The 18,508-nt window shown below is 40.7% G+C and overlaps 2 protein-coding genes across 3 annotated transcripts; one reads left to right on the top strand and one right to left on the bottom strand.

Moving 5' to 3' along the window:
• The first annotated feature begins 1,550 nt into the window (after window positions 1-1,550).
• Window positions 1,551-7,196, top strand: LOC311148384 (pleckstrin homology domain-containing family B member 2-like). Of its 2 annotated transcripts, none has more exons than XM_084185339.1 (8): window positions 1,551-1,861; window positions 2,146-2,194; window positions 2,511-2,663; window positions 2,942-3,044; window positions 3,153-3,192; window positions 3,342-3,428; window positions 5,327-5,444; window positions 5,637-7,196. In XM_084185339.1, exons 2-8 carry the CDS (start codon window positions 2,158-2,160, stop codon window positions 5,780-5,782), a joined length of 684 nt encoding a protein of 227 aa, XP_084041465.1. In that variant the 5' UTR covers window positions 1,551-1,861; window positions 2,146-2,157; the 3' UTR covers window positions 5,783-7,196. The 2 variants fall into 2 exon arrangements, with proteins under 2 accessions (XP_084041465.1, XP_084041466.1); XM_084185340.1 differs by having other exon boundaries at window positions 1,765-1,846.
• A 4,293-nt stretch (window positions 7,197-11,489) lies between these two features.
• LOC311149307 (vacuolar protein sorting-associated protein 4B-like) lies at window positions 11,490-18,484 on the bottom strand. The gene is made up of 11 exons (XM_084186445.1): window positions 18,255-18,484; window positions 17,823-17,934; window positions 15,734-15,884; window positions 15,504-15,565; window positions 14,106-14,225; window positions 13,815-13,971; window positions 13,498-13,646; window positions 13,179-13,260; window positions 12,763-12,982; window positions 12,433-12,573; window positions 11,490-12,337 (listed from the first exon to the last, which is right to left on the bottom strand). Exons 1-11 carry the CDS (start codon window positions 18,273-18,275, stop codon window positions 12,236-12,238), a joined length of 1,317 nt encoding a protein of 438 aa, XP_084042571.1. The 5' UTR covers window positions 18,276-18,484; the 3' UTR covers window positions 11,490-12,235.
• Window positions 18,485-18,508: the final 24 nt, after the last annotated feature.

Here is an 18,508-nt window from a genome sequence, read left to right as displayed (position 1 = left end):
GCTGGTTAAGTGTGCCTTGAATTCTAAATAAATCACTGACAGTGTCACCAGCAAAGCACGCTCACACCATCACACCTCCTTCATGCTTCATGATGGGAACCACACACGACGAGATAATCCGTTCACCTACTCTGCATCTCACAAAGACACGGCGGTTGGAACCCAAAAACTCTGGGTCTTCCTTTCCTGTGGCGGTCCTCATGAGCGCCAGTTTCATCATAGCGCTTGATGGTTTTTGCGACTGCACTTGAAGAAACGTTCAAAATTCTTAATTTTACGGATTGACTGACCTTCATGTCTTAAAGTAATGATGGACTGTCGTTTCTCTTTGCTTATTTGAGCTGTTCTTGCCATAATATGGACTTGGTCTTTTACCAAATAGGGCTATCTTCTGTATACAACCCCTACCTTGGAACAACACAACTGATTGGCTCAAACGCATTAAGAAGGAAATACATTCCACAATTTAACTTTTAACAAGGCATACCTGTTAATTGAAATGCATTCCAGGTGACTACCTCATGAAGCTGGTTGAGAGAATGCCAAGAGTGTGCAAAGCTGTCATCAAGGCAAAGGGAGGCTACTTTGAAGAATCTCAAATATAAAATATATTTTGATTTGTTAAACACTTTTTTGGTGACTACATGATTCCATATGTGTTATTTCATAGTTTTGATGTCTTCACTATTATTCTACAATGTAGAAAATAGCAAAAATAAAGAAACCCTTGAATGAGTAGGTGTGTCCAAACTTTTGACTGGTACTGTGTGTGTGTGTGTGTGTGTGTGTGTGTATATACACGATCAGAAAGTAACGTTATAAACCGGTACCTTTTTTGGTGCCAACCGGTTCAGAACTTTATTTTGCTGGTCGGAACAGCAAAAATGTATAATGGTTTTGTTCAGAAAGAAACGATTGGAAAATAACTTCGGTTCCATACCTTGCTGCGTCACATATGTGCACCAAGTCATTGATCTCTCTCTGCTGTGTGTGCATCTTGCTAGCTGTTACTCAAATGGTGAGGGGCTGAAGCTCATTGGCTAGAACTCAAATTGCTAGGGGGCTGGCCCACGAAAAACCTCCAGAAAAACGGTCGCTTTCAAACTAGGATTTCTGGCTAGTTGAGTTAAAACAGTAATTCTGCTCATAGATTATGCATCTATGAACTACACATTGACACATCCAGCCCAAAGCGGGAGGTTTAAAAAATACTTAGTAGTCACCAAAGTTCCGGAGCATGTCTTTAAGCAAGCTAGCTAACCTTATTATTAGCAATGTTAGCTAACTTATCAAGCTAAAATCTTATTGGTAGAATAATTGTTCTGACTTCAAAAACACTTGAACACAATCATGTCGGACTTACGACTTCCCAGTTTCCCATTTCCCACAAGCACGTAAAGCCACCATGATAGATGCGTTTCCCACTAGTAATTAAGAGTTGGAGGGCCTTTATGTGGATAGTCCCAGTCAAAGGTAAATACCATCTTCCCACTTGATTATGAACACAGCATTCATTAGCTGGATACTAGCTAGAGACGTTCATAATTCATGACGTCCTCGATTTTCTTTGGCTCAAAAGATACAGATTTGAATATGTCCTTATGATTGGATAACTTTAGGGTTTGGCTCCTTTATATTTTAAAAGGAAAACAGTAAAGACAATAACCACATTATTGTAACATTACAGGGAACGAATAATATGAATGTTTATCGTAGATAAAAGTACTTTGGCTCCAATTCCCAGCGTTCTAATTAAGGACAAGTCAGCTGATATTGATGATGTCATTCAAAACAAGACAGTTAACTTTTGTCGTCCCAGGGCTTTGAAAACGACATTCCACAAGAGGTATTTTAATTACAGGTATGTAATGTGTAGCTAGTCATATTATCATCTCCAGAAATATTGTCAGCATAAGCTTCAAAGCATAGTTTACCAAAGGGTAAAATGCCAACGTAAATAGATTCGGTCAGCTAGCCAGCTAACGTCAGTTAGCATACCAGGCACTGTAACGTTAGGCAGTGAGTGTTACGATGGTTTAGCTAAACTAGCTATCAGCTATGTTTTAAAAAGGACCATTTAGCTAGCTAAATAGATTTCGCTATATCCAGTAAGCATTTTTTTGTTTTCCAAATGTTTATTTTCAGAGTAACCTAAGGATGTCGATTGTGAAAAGTGGCTTCCTCCATCGGCAGAGTAAGTGGAGCTGTTGCTAGCTACACTGTCATTAGTGCAGTACACAAGTCTGTCACAAACCTGGAGTGTAATCATTACTCCAAACGTTTTGCAACGAAAACTAGCGTTTCTATTGGACAGATTCAGGTAGGTTCCAATAGAAGCGCTAGATTTCGTTGCAGAATTGTTTTCTATAGTTTGTTTCTTCCTGACACTTCACAGAATTTCCTCATGTCTTTTTTCCATACCACCATGGCCTCATTGCTCTTTGGGGCTTAGAACTGTGTTTGCACAAAGTGCTGGAGTATTTTAAATAAAACATAAGTCAATGATACAGGCACTATTCTGCGGCGGTGGAAGAGGAACTGGTTTGACCTGTGGTCTGATGGGCGGCTGGTTTTCTATGATGACCAGCACCGGCGAGATATGGAGGATGAGATCCACATGAGAGTGGACTGCATTAACATTCGCAGTGCAACTGCATGTCAAGGTACTTGACTACCTACATCTGTTATACTTTTCTATTCTCTCAACTCGCAATAGGATAAAATGTGAACCCCCCCCACACTACCACTGACTTTGCTGATAGCTATTTCATTGAGGAAAAATGTACTTACTATGACTGAGATGTGGTTGTCCCACCTAGCAATCTTAAGATGAATGCTCTAACTGTAAGTCGCCCTGGACAAGAGCGTCTACTTAATGACTAAAATGTATCCACACCATCCCATCAACCACCTGTTCCATCCACCTTTTCACTGTCCACAGATCTGAACCCTCCAGAGGGCAGAAGTCGAGATGCCCTGCTCCAGATAGTCTGCAGAGATGGACGGGTCATCAGCATTTGTGGAGACAGTGCAGATGATGCTCTGTAAGACATCTCTCCCATTGTAATCAATATGACAGTGATTAGTTGTGTCTATATGGGTTAGCCTGCTGAAAACTCATGTCAATTCTTGTTTTCCCATCGTTGTTTCAGGGCATGGACCATGGCTCTCCAGGATGCCAGAATCAGCTCTGTGAGTTTCTGCTGGTCTGCCAAGACCCTCTGCCTGCATATCCTAGACTACTTATGGACAGTATTATAGCTCAGGTCTTAATTGATTAGTTGTATATTTTTATTCACATCCAAAACATTCCATGGAGATAACATTTATCTATATTTTAGGTGGTCGCTCCGCCTCAGATTGGCTTTCCGCAGCAGATCGTTCCTTCTGCCCCTCCTCCGTATTCTGAATATGGTCCTCCACCTCCGGTACGTACATGTGAGCCTGCTGCCTAGACTTTACATTTGTAAATATGCTTTGAGCAGTCATTGTGTCACTTATGCTCTTTCACCTGGATTTCTGTCTTGAAATGTAGTTACCTTGATCAGTGAAAAAGGAAACCATTGTAAATCCTTAGTTTATAGTACATATATATATATATATATATATATATATATATACACACACAGTGCCTTCAGAAAGTATTCATACCCCTTTACTTATTCCACATTTTGTTGTCTTACAGCCTGAATTCAAAATGGCTTACTTTTTTTTCTTTCTTCTTCTTACCAATCTACACGCAATACCCTTAAGGCCAGTGAAAACATGTTTTTAGACATTTTTGCTAATTTATTGAAAATAAAATATAGAAATATCTCATTTACATGAGTACTCACACCCGAGTCAATACTTTGTAGAAGCACCTTTGGCAGCGATTACAGCTGTGATTCTTTCTGGGTAAGTCGCTAAGAGCTTTCCACACCTGGATTGTGCAACATTTGCCCATTCTTTAAAAACATTCTTCAAGCTCTACCAAATTGGTTGTTGTTCATTACTAGACAACCATTTTCAGGTCTTGCCATAGATTTTCAAGTAGATTTAAGTCAAAAACTTAAGGCAGGAACATTCACTGCCTTCTTGGTAAGCATGTCCAGTGAAGATTTGACCTTGTGTTTTAGGTTATTGTCCTGCTGAAAGGTGAATTAATCTCCCAGAGTCTGGTAGAAGGCAGACTGAACCAGGTTTTTCTCTAGGATTTTGCCTGTGCTTAGCTCCATTTCTTTTATCCTGAAAAACTCCCCAGTCCTTAACAATTACAAGCATACCCATAACATGATGCAGCCACCACTATGCTTGAAAATATGGAGAGTGGTACTCAGTAATGTGTTGTATTGCATTTGCCACAAACATAACACTTTGTATTCAGGACAAAAAGTTTATTGCTTTGCCACATTTTTTGCAGTATTACTTTAGTGCCTTGTTGCAAACAGGATGCATGTTTTGGAATATTTTTATTCTGTACAGGCTTCCTTCTTTTCACGCTGTCAATTAGGTTAGTATTGTGGAGTAACTACAATGTTGTTATTATTATTTGTTGATCCATCCTCAGTTTTCTCCAATCACAGCCATTACACTCTGTAACTGTTTTAAAGTCACCATTGGCCTCATGGTCAAATCCCTGAGCGGTTTCCTTCCTCTCCGGCAACATAACTAGGAAGGACGCCTGTATCTTTGTAGTGACTGGGTGTATTGAGACACCATCCAAAGTGTAATTAATAACTTCACTATGCTCAAAGGGATATTCAATGTCTGCTTTTTTTGGTACTCATCTACCAATAGGTGCCCATCTTTGCGAGGCATTGGAAACCCTCGCTGGTCTTTGTGGTTGAATCTGTGTTTGAAATTCACTACTCGACTGAGGGACCTTACAGATAATTGTATGTGTGGGGTACAGAGATGAGGTAGTCATTAAAAAATCATGTTAAAAGCTATTGCACACAGTGAGTCCATCCAACTTATTATGTGACTTGTTAAGCAAATTGCCATAACAAAGGGGTTGAATACTTAACTTCAGACATTTCAGCTTTTAATTTGTAAACATTTCGAAAAACATAATTCCACTTTGACATTATGAGGTATTGTGTGTAGGCCAGTGACAAAAAATTTAAATGTAATCCATTTTACATTCAGGCTGTAACACAGCAAAATATGAAAAAAAGTAAAGGGGTGTGAATACTTTCTGAAGGCACTGTAACATGGTGTATATGCTATATATTTTGGTTTAGGATAAATGTTACTATACGGCTTGCATCAGTTCTCTAGATACCAGGGCAGTAGTGGTAGGAGTCTCCCCAATAGTGACAAGTCATTTCTGCCTTTCCAACAGGTTTATGTCCCGGACGCTTATGGAGGCTATGCCCCAGCTCCTCCTGCCCATGGCACACAGATCATTTACTCCGCTGATGGGCAGTCCTATGCGGTTGCATACCCCTATCAGTACCAAGGTACGCACAGGGTGAATGCCCACTTTTATAGTTTGCATGCTCCCGAAGGAATGTCAAAGGTTACATTGATAATTACATTTAATTAAATGTTTCTTCATTCTTTTAATGGATATAATCTTTCAGTTACTATTTTGCAATATAACTTTTTTCACCATTCTAACTGCAGTTCATGTGTCCTACCATGATTTGTAGGAGCATATCCTATGAGGGATCCCCAAGGGATGAATCAGGTTATTGTTCACGAGCGTCAACGTGACGATGGAGGAGACGTGGCTCTCAGCATGCTCGCTGGAGCTGCGACTGGATTGGCTCTTGGCTCTCTCTTCTCTGTCTTCTAGTGTCTTCATAGGAACAGCTTACAACGATACCCATCCCCAACTGACACACACCATTCCCACATGTTGGTAGCACTGCAACTTCATCTCTGTAGCCATGTGACAGAGATGGAGGAGTTAAATGTATGTGATGGTTGGGCTTTGTTCACCAATGAGGCATGATTGTGATGTGCCAGTGAATTACTCCTTTTGTGTCCTTACCAAAGCTCTTGATGTATTAACGCTCTAGCACTTTCTATTAGGCACAGTAGCTATCATGCAGCTTGCCTCTTCTGTTTGTACTGCCTCTCCTTTTGTTTGAAACACGAATGTACTTTTGAATAAACGCAAATGATAATTGGATATTCTAACCCACATTTGAAGGAAAGGTTTTGATATGTATGTAGACTTTATTTCATCCTTTCAGGTCTAGCAAATGTCAAGTGTTCTAACTGATGTCCCATGTAGTAGAGTGGTCAATAAGAATGTGAGAAAAGAGTGTTTGTTTAGTGGCACCTGCCTGAGCGTGTAGACTACATTTCTTTGTTCCTTTTCTGAGCCTTGTGCGTCCTGATTCTTCACCTAAAACCGGTCTTACATCCAATGTGCTTTCGCAAGGTTTTTCACACATTTTCATCTACTTTGACTTTGGGATTTTACTCGCCTTCATATGTTGTTACTTGGTTATTGTCATTCCTTCAACATGGTAGGGTATTAGATATATTTGTTAAGAGGAAGTGAAAATGGGATTGTTTTCTTCTTTACCATTATTGTTTTGTTTTCCCATTACTCCATTGTCAGCTGTTAAACCATATCTTTTATTTTATCTCATGTTTGAATGGATTTTCAGGAGATGCATGTGTTTGTTAGGGTATGCAGAAGCATCATCAGGTTAATCTTAAGTTTAAAAGCTGCTACAACAGAGAACTGAATGATACTCCTTGACATTTTAATTGTTTTGACTTTACTCACACTCCCAAAATGATTTTTAAATATCTAACTGTATTTTTCCTGTTACTGGTATTAATGGTATATTTGACTAATTACATTATGTGCTCTTTGGTTAAGTGGATAAGTTACTAGTTAAATAATTGAGTGGCCTCATTGTTCTGTATCACTGAACACATCAGAGAGACTGGTTTATCACCTATTAACCTTTTTATATTCAATTTCAAAGTCTTATATTTAATTGAAAGTTACGCCACCTTGTATAGACATTTGGAATACTAGGTTATGTTTCCTCTTTTGACATGAAAGTTGTATACAGTAATTTATGATATCAGATTATATTTATTAGGTAACAAATGAAGTGAAAATCATTATACCTTACATTTCAAATGGAAAACATGATTTGTTATGCAGAATTAATGCATTGTTTATTGCTCTTTAGCGATGTATGACATTTTAACAATTATGTATTAAATTATCATTAAGTTCACATGAATTCACTTTTGAAACTATATGTAAATCCTAGCAACTTCTGAGTTCCACCTTGGCTCAAGGTAAGCCGCTTGATGTCACATGGGCTTGATGTCACTTTTCCACTAATTAGTCTTTTGACCAATCACATCGGATCTTTTCCAGATCTGATCGGTCAAAAGACCAATTAGTGGGGGGAAAAAATCAGAATTGGGCTGCATGTGTAAACGTAGCCATGGTGTTTGAAAAACAAATAACTTTGATATGACAGTCGAGCAAATTAATAATAGTGCCTAGTTAGTATGAAATGTAGACTACTTCACACACACACATTCTATAGATTATTTACACATTTGACATGACAGTGCAGTGTGTGTTGGGTCTGGGGACAAACCGCTTGTCTCTAACACTGTTCCCTATATTTCGCACCACTGTTAGTATCAGAATATTACTCTCCTATGCATTGTGTTCACATCCCAGTTTCTTGTGAATGATAAGCTATATGTTAGTTTAAAATTGCAGTTGGATATATATATATATATAAATATACATCCATCCAAAGATGAGTAAAGTAAAACCAAACGTCAGTCATTTCAGTAAGTAATAGTTTTATGTACAGTGAGGGAAAAAAGTATTTGATCCCCTGCTGATTTTGTACGTTTGCCCACTGACAAAGACATGATCAGTCTATAATATTAATGGTAGGTTTATTTGAACAGTGAGAGACAATAACAACAACAAAATCCAGAAAAACGCATGTCAAAAATGTTATAAATTGATTTGTATTTTAATGAGGGAAATAAGTATTTGACCCCTCTGCAAAACATTACTTAGTACTTGGTGGCAAAACCCTTGTTGGCAATCACAGAGGTCAGACGTTTCTTGTAGTTGGCCACCAGGTTTACACACATCTCAGGAGGGATTTTGTCCCACTCCTCTTTGCAGATCTTCTCCAAGTCATTAAGGTTTCGAACCTGACGTTTGGCAACTCGAACCTTCAGCTCCCTCCACAGATTTTCTATGGGATTAAGGTCTGGAGACTGGCTAGGCCACTCCAGGACCTTAATGTGCTTCTTCTTGAGCCACTCCTTTGTTGCCATGGCCATGTGTTTTGGGTCATTGTCATGCTGGAATACCCATCCACAACCCATTTTCAATGCCCTGGCTGAGGGAAGGAGGTTCTCACTCAAGATTTGATGGTACATGGCGCCATCCATCGTCCCTTTGATGCGGTGAAGTTGTCCTGTCCCCTTAGCAGAAAAACACCCCCAAAGCATAATGTTTCCACCTCCATGTTTGACGGTGGGGATGGTGTTCTTGGGGTCATAGGCAGCATTCCTCCTCCTCCAAACACGGCGAGTTGAGTTGATGCCAAAGAGCTCGATTTTGGTCTCAGTTCTCCTCTGAATCATTCAGATGTTCATTGGCAAACTTCAGACGGCCCTGTATATGTGCTTTCTTGAGCAGGGGGACCTTGCGGGCGCTGCAGGATTTCAGTCCTTCACGGCGTAGTGTGTTACCAATTGTTTTCTTGGTGACTATGGTCCCAGCTGCCTTGAAATCATTGACAAGATCCTCCCGTGTAGTTCTGGGCTGATTCCTCACCGTTCTCATGATCATTGCAACTCCACGAGGTGAGATCTTGCATGGAGCCCCAGGCCGAGGGAGATTGACAGTTATTTTGTGTTTCATCCATTTGCGAATAATCGCACCAACTGTTGTCACCTTCTCACCAAGCTGCTTGGCGATGGTCTTGTAGGCCATTCCAGCCTTGTGTAGGTCTACAATCTTGTCCCTGACATCCTTGGAGCGCTCTTTGGTCTTGGTCATGGTGGAGAGTTTGGAATCTGATTGATTGATTGCTTCTGTGGACAGGTGTCTTTTATACAGGTAACAAACTGATATTAGGAGCACTCCCTTTAAGAGTGTGCTCCTAATCTCAGCTTGTTACTATAAAAGACAACTGGGAGCCAGAAATCTTTCTGATTGAGAGGGGGTCAAATACTTATTTCCCTCATTAAAATGCAAATCAATTTATAACATTTTTGACATGCGTTTTTCTTGATTATTTTTGTTGTTATTCTGTCTCTCACTGTTCAAATAAACCTACCATTAAAATTATAGACTGATCATGTCTTTGTCAGTGGGCAAACGTACAAAATCAGCAGGGGATCAAATACTTTTTTCCCTCACTGTACAGTTGAAGTCGGAAGTTTACATACACATAGGTTAGAGTCATTAAAACTTGTTTTTCAACCACTCCACAAATTTCTTGTTAACAAACCATAGTAATTTTTCCAACAATTGTTTACAGACAGATTATTTCACTTATAATTCACTGTATCACAATTCCAGTGGGTCAGAAGTTTACATACACTAAGTTGACTGTGCCTTTAAACAGCTTGGAAAATTCCAGAAAATGATGTCATGGATTTAGAAGCTTCTTATAGGCTAATTGACATCATTTGAGTCAATTGGAGGTGTACCTGTTGATGTATTTCAAGGCCTACCTTCAAACTCAGTGCCTCTTTGCTTGACATCATGGGAAAATCAAAAGAAATCAGCCAAGACCTCAGAAAAAAATGTGTAGACCTCCACAAGTCTGGTTCATCCTTGGGAGCAATTTCCAAACGCCTGAAGGTACCACGTTCATCTGTACAAACAATAGTATGCAAGTATAAACACCATGGGACCACGCAGCTGTCATACCGCTCAGGAAGGAGACGCGTTCTGTCTCCTAGAGATGAACGTACTTTGGTGTGAATCAATCCCAGAACAACAGCAAAGGACCTTGTGAAGATGCTGGAGGAAACAGGTATAAAAGTATCTATATCCACAGTAAAACGAGTCCTATTTCGACATAACCTGAAAGGCCGCTCAGCAAGGAAGAAGCCACTACTCCAAAACCGCCATAAAAATGCCAGACTACGTTTTGCAACTGCACATGGGGACAAAGATCTTACTTTTTGGAGAAATGTCCTCTGGTCTGATGAAACAAAAATAGAACTGTTTGGCCATAATGACCATCGTTATGTTTGGAGGAAAAAGGGGGCTACTGCAAGCCGAAGAACACCATCCCAACCGTGAAGCACGGGGGTGGCATCATCATGCTGTGGGGGTGCTTTGCTGCAGGAGGGACTGGTGCACTTCAAAAAATAGATGGCATCATGAGGAACAAAAATTATGTGGATATATTGAAGCAACATCTCAAGACATCAGTCATGAAGTTAAAGCTTGGTCGCAAATGGGTCTTCCAAATGGACATTGACCCCAAGCATACTTCCAAAGTTGTGGCAAATTGGCTTAAGGACAACAAAGTCAAGGTATTGGAGTGGCCATCACAAAGCCCTTACCTCAATCCTATAGAAAATTTGTGGGAAGAACTGAAAAAGCGTGTGTGAGCAAGGAGGCCTACAAACCTGACTCAGTTACACCAGCTCTGTCAGGAGGAATGGGCCAAAATTCACCTAACTTATTGTGGAAGGCTACCCAAAACGTTTGACCCAAGTTTAACAATTTAAAGGCAATGCTACCAAATACTAATTGAGTGTATGTAAACTTCTGACCCACTGGGAATGTGATGAAAGAAATAAAAGCTAAAATAAACCATTCTCTCTACTATTATTCTGACATTTCACATTCTTAAAATAAAGTGGTGATCCTAACTGACCTAAGACAGGGAATCTTTACTAGGATTAAATGTCAGGAATTGTGAAAAACTGAGTTTAAATGTATTTGGCAGAGGTGTATGTAAACTTCTGACTTCAACTGTACATATACGTTCAAGATTAGAACACAACAGAATGGATACCTCTGGAAAATCCCAGAAAACAATCCTGAATACATAATTCTAGGAAAACCCACAGTCATAGATGTTAATAGTATTGTCAAAAGAATACATAATGATTGTTCTTATGAAGACAAACCCCTCCCTTAGCATTGTTCAATGCTATTCACCTCACCCCAGTTACCAGACAATATGTAAACTGCTCAATTGAGAAAATAAAAGACTACTGTACATTGAGGTTTATACTTTTTTTTCTTGAAAAGAAAAGTCTGAAGTTCTAGAAACACAGCTGTACACAATCATTACCAAGTAAGGAACTGTCTGAATATGTGTTTTTTATAGGGTATCTGAAGTTTCATTGGCTATAGTGGGAAGTGAGAGAGGATATACATTGATTCTTTTTCAAGGCACAACATGTACAACACATTTGAAGTGTGCAAAGATGTGGGAAGTACAATTTAAGGGGTCTAAAAACACTTGACCAAGGATTATTGCTCATTCAATTACTGATTTCCCTTCAAGATCAATAATCATTGGGTTTTATTACATTATGACATACCCCCACCAACCCATTCCAAAGTACTTTTACTTTCTTTTGACCAGCAAGGCACTCAGACTAACATCTTCTTTCAAAAACAGCATACAGAAAAACAATATGAATATACTCTACATGAAAACTGATGAAAGAAAATTGTAATCATTAAAGTTGCTGGTAGTTATGGTCCTCATCAATGAGTGCTGCTCCATCAACAGAGTCAAAATCACAGACATAGCCCTTCTTGGTAAGAAAAATGATATATTAAAAAAAAAGAGAAAACCTTGGTAAACAAGGTCCTAACACATTACAGTACAACAAAACAGGCAATCCTCATCCATGTTGTCAAACCATAGATGCACTTAAAGGAGTAAAGGCCTTTTGGAGTAGTTACTGTAATGCACAATAGCATGCATTGTTTGTTTGATGCCATCAAGGCCAAAACAGACACTTTAGTGTTTTAAACCATCAATTATAAATACTTTGCTTGAATCCATATTCTTTGAGACCATCACCATCTTCAACCTTATCTGTCTTTGTAAAAAAAACAAAAAAATATTATACTATGGGTATGTATTGGCAACTAACAAAATAAGTCAACAAATAAACATACATGAAACATGAAGCCCCTTTGCTACTTGTGGAGAGAAAGTAGAGTAGTAAATACAGGCCTGAGAACCAGTGGAGGAAAAGGATATGAGAAAGGAAAGTTGCTTTTGCATTATTTGGTTGAGTGTTAGCCCTCCTGACCAAAGTCCTCTGTGAACTTCTTGAGCTTGTCCAAGTCCTGCTCGTTCACAGTTGGCTTGGTGTTGTGCAGTGACCTCAGCATATCAGCCTGTGAACAGCACATCACAAGGGTCAGTTAGCATCACATACTTGCTCCCTCATGTTCAAAACCAAAAATATATATATTTCTGGGGTTCTTCTCACCATGCAAACAATCGGCTCCATGAGTTTCTCCCCATTAACATCCATCCAGGTCATCTCAATGGCGTCTGGATCTCCTGGTGAGCATGGGGTCAGGAGGTCGTCTACCACGAGGTTGGGATGGTTCCATGATGACCCTTGGACCTGGGTGTATGAAGGAGAACACATGGGCAGAAATGGGACATGGATTTGTGATTGCTGATGTTTCATTGACAGAGCATTCATATGACTCAATGCTTCCTTCACAACTATCAGATGATGAAAACTAAATCAATTAAAATTCACTGCACCTAGGTGAGCCCTGTCCCTGTTGAATGTCAGACTGTCACATACCCGTTTAAAGTGAGTGGCCGACTGCACCTTCCTGACTGGCTGCATGAGGGCGTCCCTTACGATGACACTGATGTCTGCTCCAGAGTAGCCTTCCGTCTTCTTACCCAGGGTCACATAGTCTGATTCAGTGAGCTCACTGGGGGTGGAGCCCAGATGCAGCTTGAACATGAAGGAGCGGGCGTGCTCCTCAGGCAGAGGGATGTAGATCCGCTTCTCAAACCTGAGGCACAGAAACACGACAGTGATATCTGATATGGGAATGTTCATATGGTGATGCAGCAAGGGTCATCCCATTCTTTATCTCTAAGGTTTAACAATCTGTTTAATAAGAGGCACTTGGTCCAAAAATTGTGAATAATACATCTTCACAATAAGATAAAGGACTTGAGATCATCAGAAGATAAATATACACTGACCTTCTCCTAATAGCAGAGTCCAGGGTCCAGGGGATGTTTGTGGCTCCTAGAACCAGGACTCCCTCATTGTCATTTCCAACACCTGGGAGAAGAGAGAGAATTATTTAAATATACAGCTGATTCAGTCAAACGGAAAGCCAAAATCTAGCAAAAATATTGTAGTTTAGTTGTTCTGGTGACACCAACAAAAAGGTTCAGTGCCAAATGACATAGTGGACAAAACAGTTGTGTCAATACTCAAGGTACAAGGTAAACAGGATCTGAGGCCAGGCTTTGTGTAAACTGTACAGTCTGTCAGCCTGGTGGCAGGCTCTCTCACCCTGCATCTGGACGAGGAACTCAGTCTTGATGCGGCGGGCTGCTTCACTCTCGTTCTCACTCCTGGATCCACACAGAGAGTCTATCTCGTCGATGAAGATGATGGAGGGCCTATTCTCCCTGGCCAGGCTGAACAGGTTCTTCACCAACCTGAAGACAGAAAGAGTTGTGGAGAGTGGATATGAGACCAATGGACGGTGTGGGAGAAGAATACAGAGGAGAAGGAGAGAGATAGGTATGCATGAGCAATATCCTTTAAAATATTATATTGATTTGATTGCATAGCAACCTGCCCACCCTCCTTGCCCCATCACTCACTTTTCACTCTCCCCCAGCCACTTGGACACCAGGTCAGAGGAGGAGATAGAGAAGAAGGTGGAGTTGTTGGCTTCTGTGGCCACAGCCTTGGCCAGATAAGACTTCCCTGTACCAGGAGGGCCAAACAGCAGGATCCCTCTCCATGGAGTTCGCTTTCCTGGCCACCAAAGACAAATACACTCAGTTATTCTTTATGGAAAACGATTTACTCTTCAGATGCACTGCTGCAAGTCACAATACGTGTGTTAATATCTAGAATGTTATGTGTTGCATGAATTCCATAATCCATACCTGTGAAGAGGTGAGGGAATTTGATGGGCAAGATGACAGCTTCTTTAAGGGCCTCCTTTGCACCCTCAAGCCCAGCTACATCATTCCACTTGATGTTTGGCTTTTCCATGACGATGGCCCCTGTAACATAGATAGAAGTCGGTGAAATGTAGTACGGCAAATAGGGATGTAACAAATGTACAAATGTTCTTAACATTTAAAGTGCCATTTTCTTCTGTTTAAACATGTTTATGACATGTGAATTCACAATGCAGACATGGTCCTGTGTATGACCGCTAGGGGGCAATGCAGTTCAATCTACCGCAGTCATGGCTACCAGACGGCGCTCACCTTACTGCTGTCCCCCACCCATTCAACAACGAAGGTAGTTAACGCCATCTTTAGGTTCTCTGCTGTGTGCCTCTCCTCCATGTTCTCAGTGGTTAGTACATGGGACTTCATGTCCCACTTCTCATCTAGGTGATGGCTCGTTGCAGTGATGTATGACAGCGTGTTCATAGACGTCCAACAATCTGTTGCTAACGCCACGTATGGTGTTTGAGATTTCGACCGTTGTACTTGCAGAGCAATTATTGTACAATTTCTGTACAATGATTTTTTTACAATTTCACTGTACAACTTGTACAATCACTGTACAATCTTGTAGTCTGGTTCTAGATATGCCATCAGGGCATTGAAGCCGACATTCTGTACCATTGACAATGGCTGCATATCAACTGCAATGATTTCTGTAATCAGCGCTGTGATTTTCTCACTCCATCCCTTATCACACTTCTTTCATGTGAAGAGCCTTTCTAATGTCTGTTGTTGGGGGCCTGCGTTGCTGCCAGCAATGGGTTGGGTCTCACGGTCATGTTGTCTCCCTTTCAGATGTTTTAGTATTGCACTTGTTCTGCCTCTGCACTAGCTCAATTCCATCTCGCAAAGTTTGCATTTCACCACCTTCTCATTTAAATTCTTAAAGTATTGCCATAAAGGACTTCGCTGCTGTCGCTTCCCTGTCTCACTCTGACATTTGTCTAACTGTTAACAATGATGATGTGTGGAGTGCTTTATATCTGTTGGAAATAACTTGAAAGAAGCATTTCTCCTCCTACTCACATTCCAGCATTGTTGGGTTAAGTATTCATTATTTTTATTTGTTCCCCTTTATGATGATGATCGGGACCTGTTTGTGGTAGTTTTGTGATAACTGCACTGTGAACATCGTTTTTTGGTTAGGGATTTTTGTAAACGTTAATGATCCCAATTTCGTTTAAATGTTCACACTCCTAACGGCGAATATCGCTTTTTATCATACAAATCAAATACAGATTCAGTGTCACAGGGCTGCATCAAAGCTTTGTATGAGCCACACTAAAAATGCTGAAAAGTGAAGTAGCTGATGATATAACTGACCTGAGAGTTGATTTTTAAACTTCTTTTTCTCTGGGTCACCTTCACCTTCATCACTGTCATTCCTGCAAAATAAAAAGCAAAGTAGTTTGACCTCACTGTACTGATAAGGAGGCCCACCTAAGGGACACACAAAAAGTATAAACACAGTCCAAAATAACCAAGAATCAGATCAGAATGAAGGATTGGTGAGGATTATAACAGGAATCTCAGGATTCCATATGCTCACTCACCCTTTATCATCAGAGCCGGACTCTTTGACAGGCTTGGCTGGAGGGGCCTTATCCTTCTTCTTCAAGTATTCCTTCAGCTTCTCTGCTCGATCCAGGTACTCTGCACACTTTGCCCTGATGCTCTGCTTGGCCTTGTCTCCCTGGGTCTCATCTGCAGGAAGAGGAAATGTAACACAGGTTGTCATCACATTATGTCCAAGGCTGGGTAATCTTCACACTTGGGTCATTCAATGTGAAACAAAACTGTTAAAGCTGTTTCCTGAAGAAATGATTTATGTTTATCCATAGCTCCTAATGGGGTCATTCAAAGTTCATTCCAAAGTCTAAGGTCATAATAATTTCAGTCACACATATACAGTGGGGAGAACAAATATTTGATACACTGCCGATTTTGCAGGTTTTCCTACTTACAAAGCATGTAGAGGTCTGTAATTTTTTATCATAGGTACACTTCAACTGTGAGAGACGGAATCTAAAACAAAAATCCAGAAAATCACATTGTATGATTTTTAAGTAATTAATTTGCATTTTATTGCATGACATAAGTATTTGATCACCTACCAACCAGTAAGAATTCCGGCTCTCACAGACCTGTTAGTCTTTCTTTAAGAAGCCCTCCTGTTCTCCACTCATTACCTGTATTAACTGCACCTGTTTGAACTCGTTACCTGTATAAAAGACACCTGTCCACACACTCAATCAAACAGACTCCAACCTCTCCACAATGGCCAAGACCAGAGAGCTGTGTAAGAACATCAGGGATACAATTGTAGACCTGCACAAGGCTGGGATGGACTACAGGACAATAGGCAAGCAGCTTGGTGAGAAGGCAACAACTGTTGGCGCAATTATTAGAAAATGGAAGAAGTTCAAGATGATGGTCAATCACCCTCGGTCTGGGGCTCCATGCAAGATCTCACCTCGTGGGGCATCAATGATCATTAGGAAGGTGAGGGATTAGCCCAGAACTACACGGCAGGACCTGGTCAATGACCTGAAGAGAGCTGGGACCACAGTCTCAAAGAAAACCATTAGTAACACACTATGCCGTCATGGATCAAAATCCTGCAGCGCACGCAAGGTCCCCCTGCTCAAGCCAGCGCATGTCCAGGCCCGTCTGACGTTTGCCAATGACCATCTGGATGATCCAGAGGAGGAATGGGAGAAGGTCATGTGGTTTGATGAGACAAAAATAGAGCTTTTTGGTCTAAACTCCACTCGCCGTGTTTGGAGGAAGAAGAAGGATGAGTACAACCCCAAGAACACCATCCCAACCGTGAAGCATGGAGGTGGAAACATTCTTTGGGGATGCTTTTCTGCAAAGGGGACAGGATGACTGCACCGTATTGAGGGGAGGATGGATGGGGCCATGTATCGTGAGATCTTGGCCAACAACCTCATTCCCTCAGTAAGAGCATTGAAGATGGGTCGTGGCTGGGTCTTCCAGCATGACAACGACCCGAAACACACAGCCAGGGCAACTAAGGAGTGGCTCCGTAAGAAGCATCTCAAGGTCCTGGAGTGGCCTAGCCAGTCTCCAGACCTGAACCCAATAGAACATCTTTGGAGGGAGCTGAAAGTCTGTATTGCCCAGCGACAGCCCCGAAACCTGAAGGATCTGGAGAAGGTCTGTATGGAGGAGTGGGCCAAAATCCCTGCTGCAGTGTGTGCAAACCTGGTCAAGATCTACAGGAAACGTATGATCTCTGTAATTGCAAACAAAGGTTTCTGTACCAAATGTTAAGTTCTGATTTTCTGATGTATCAAATACTTATGTCATGCAATAAAATGCAAATTAATTACTTAAAAATCATAATGTGATTTTCTGGATTTTTGTTTTAGATTCCGTCTCTCACAGTTGAAGTGTACCTATGATAAAAATTACAGACCTCTACATGCTTTGTAAGTAGGAAAACCTGCAAAATCGGCAGTGTATCAAATACTTGTTCTCCCCACTGTATCAGTAAATGAAAGTGAACAGAAAAACAAAGTAGCCTATGTGGATGTTCTGTGTTTGCAGTATAAATGCAAATGAAGAACTTGGAAACAGAAGTAACAGGAAGTTGAACTGAGATACAAGACAACTCACACTTAACAACATGAAGGAAGTACTGAATGGAATGCTGGTACAACCGGAGAGCTTCCTCGTAGTTTTTAGCCTTGTCCTCCTCTGCAGCCTTGCTTGCAAGATCTATTGCTTTCTGTAACACAATGCAGGGGCTATGTTAAAGAAGATCCATAACAGGAGAGGGTAGGGCATTAGCATGACGTCATGATCTTGTTCCGCAAGATGTCACAAAGGTATGTCAAAATGGCATTAGTAAATGGATGATCAGTAATCATACACACTTAGTTGATGCGAATTCATTAAATACTTTGGGTCAAGAGTCATATTAACTACACAAAACTTATAATCACGGCATCTGAACCCACAGTAGACTAACGATACAATCATGTGTTAGCTACAGTAGTTAGCTAACTGATTAATTGTGTTGTTGTCTCTAGCTTGACATTCACTCACCTGTAAATTGTTATTAGCCATGGGTGCTGGTTACGTACGATGGTCAAAATAACACACCGTAAAATGTCACTCGTCTCAGTAGATCAACGTGCAATAGCAATAATACGACGTTATTAGCTCTGGTTAGTGTTTTGTTGTCATTTTGGTGACAGTTCTTCAGTTCTTATTAATCTCTTCCGCATCAAGATATCGAGTGTCACTTCCGGCTATGGTGTACACGTGACATCAACACAAAAAGAGACGAGAGCTTTTTC

Source organism: Coregonus lavaretus, assembly GCF_964263955.1.
Source record: "Coregonus lavaretus genome assembly, chromosome: 21".
NCBI lineage: Eukaryota > Metazoa > Chordata > Actinopteri > Salmoniformes > Salmonidae > Coregonus > Coregonus lavaretus.
The sequence above is the reverse complement of the archived record's forward strand: the minus strand, read 5'-3'. Positions and strand labels throughout refer to the sequence as shown.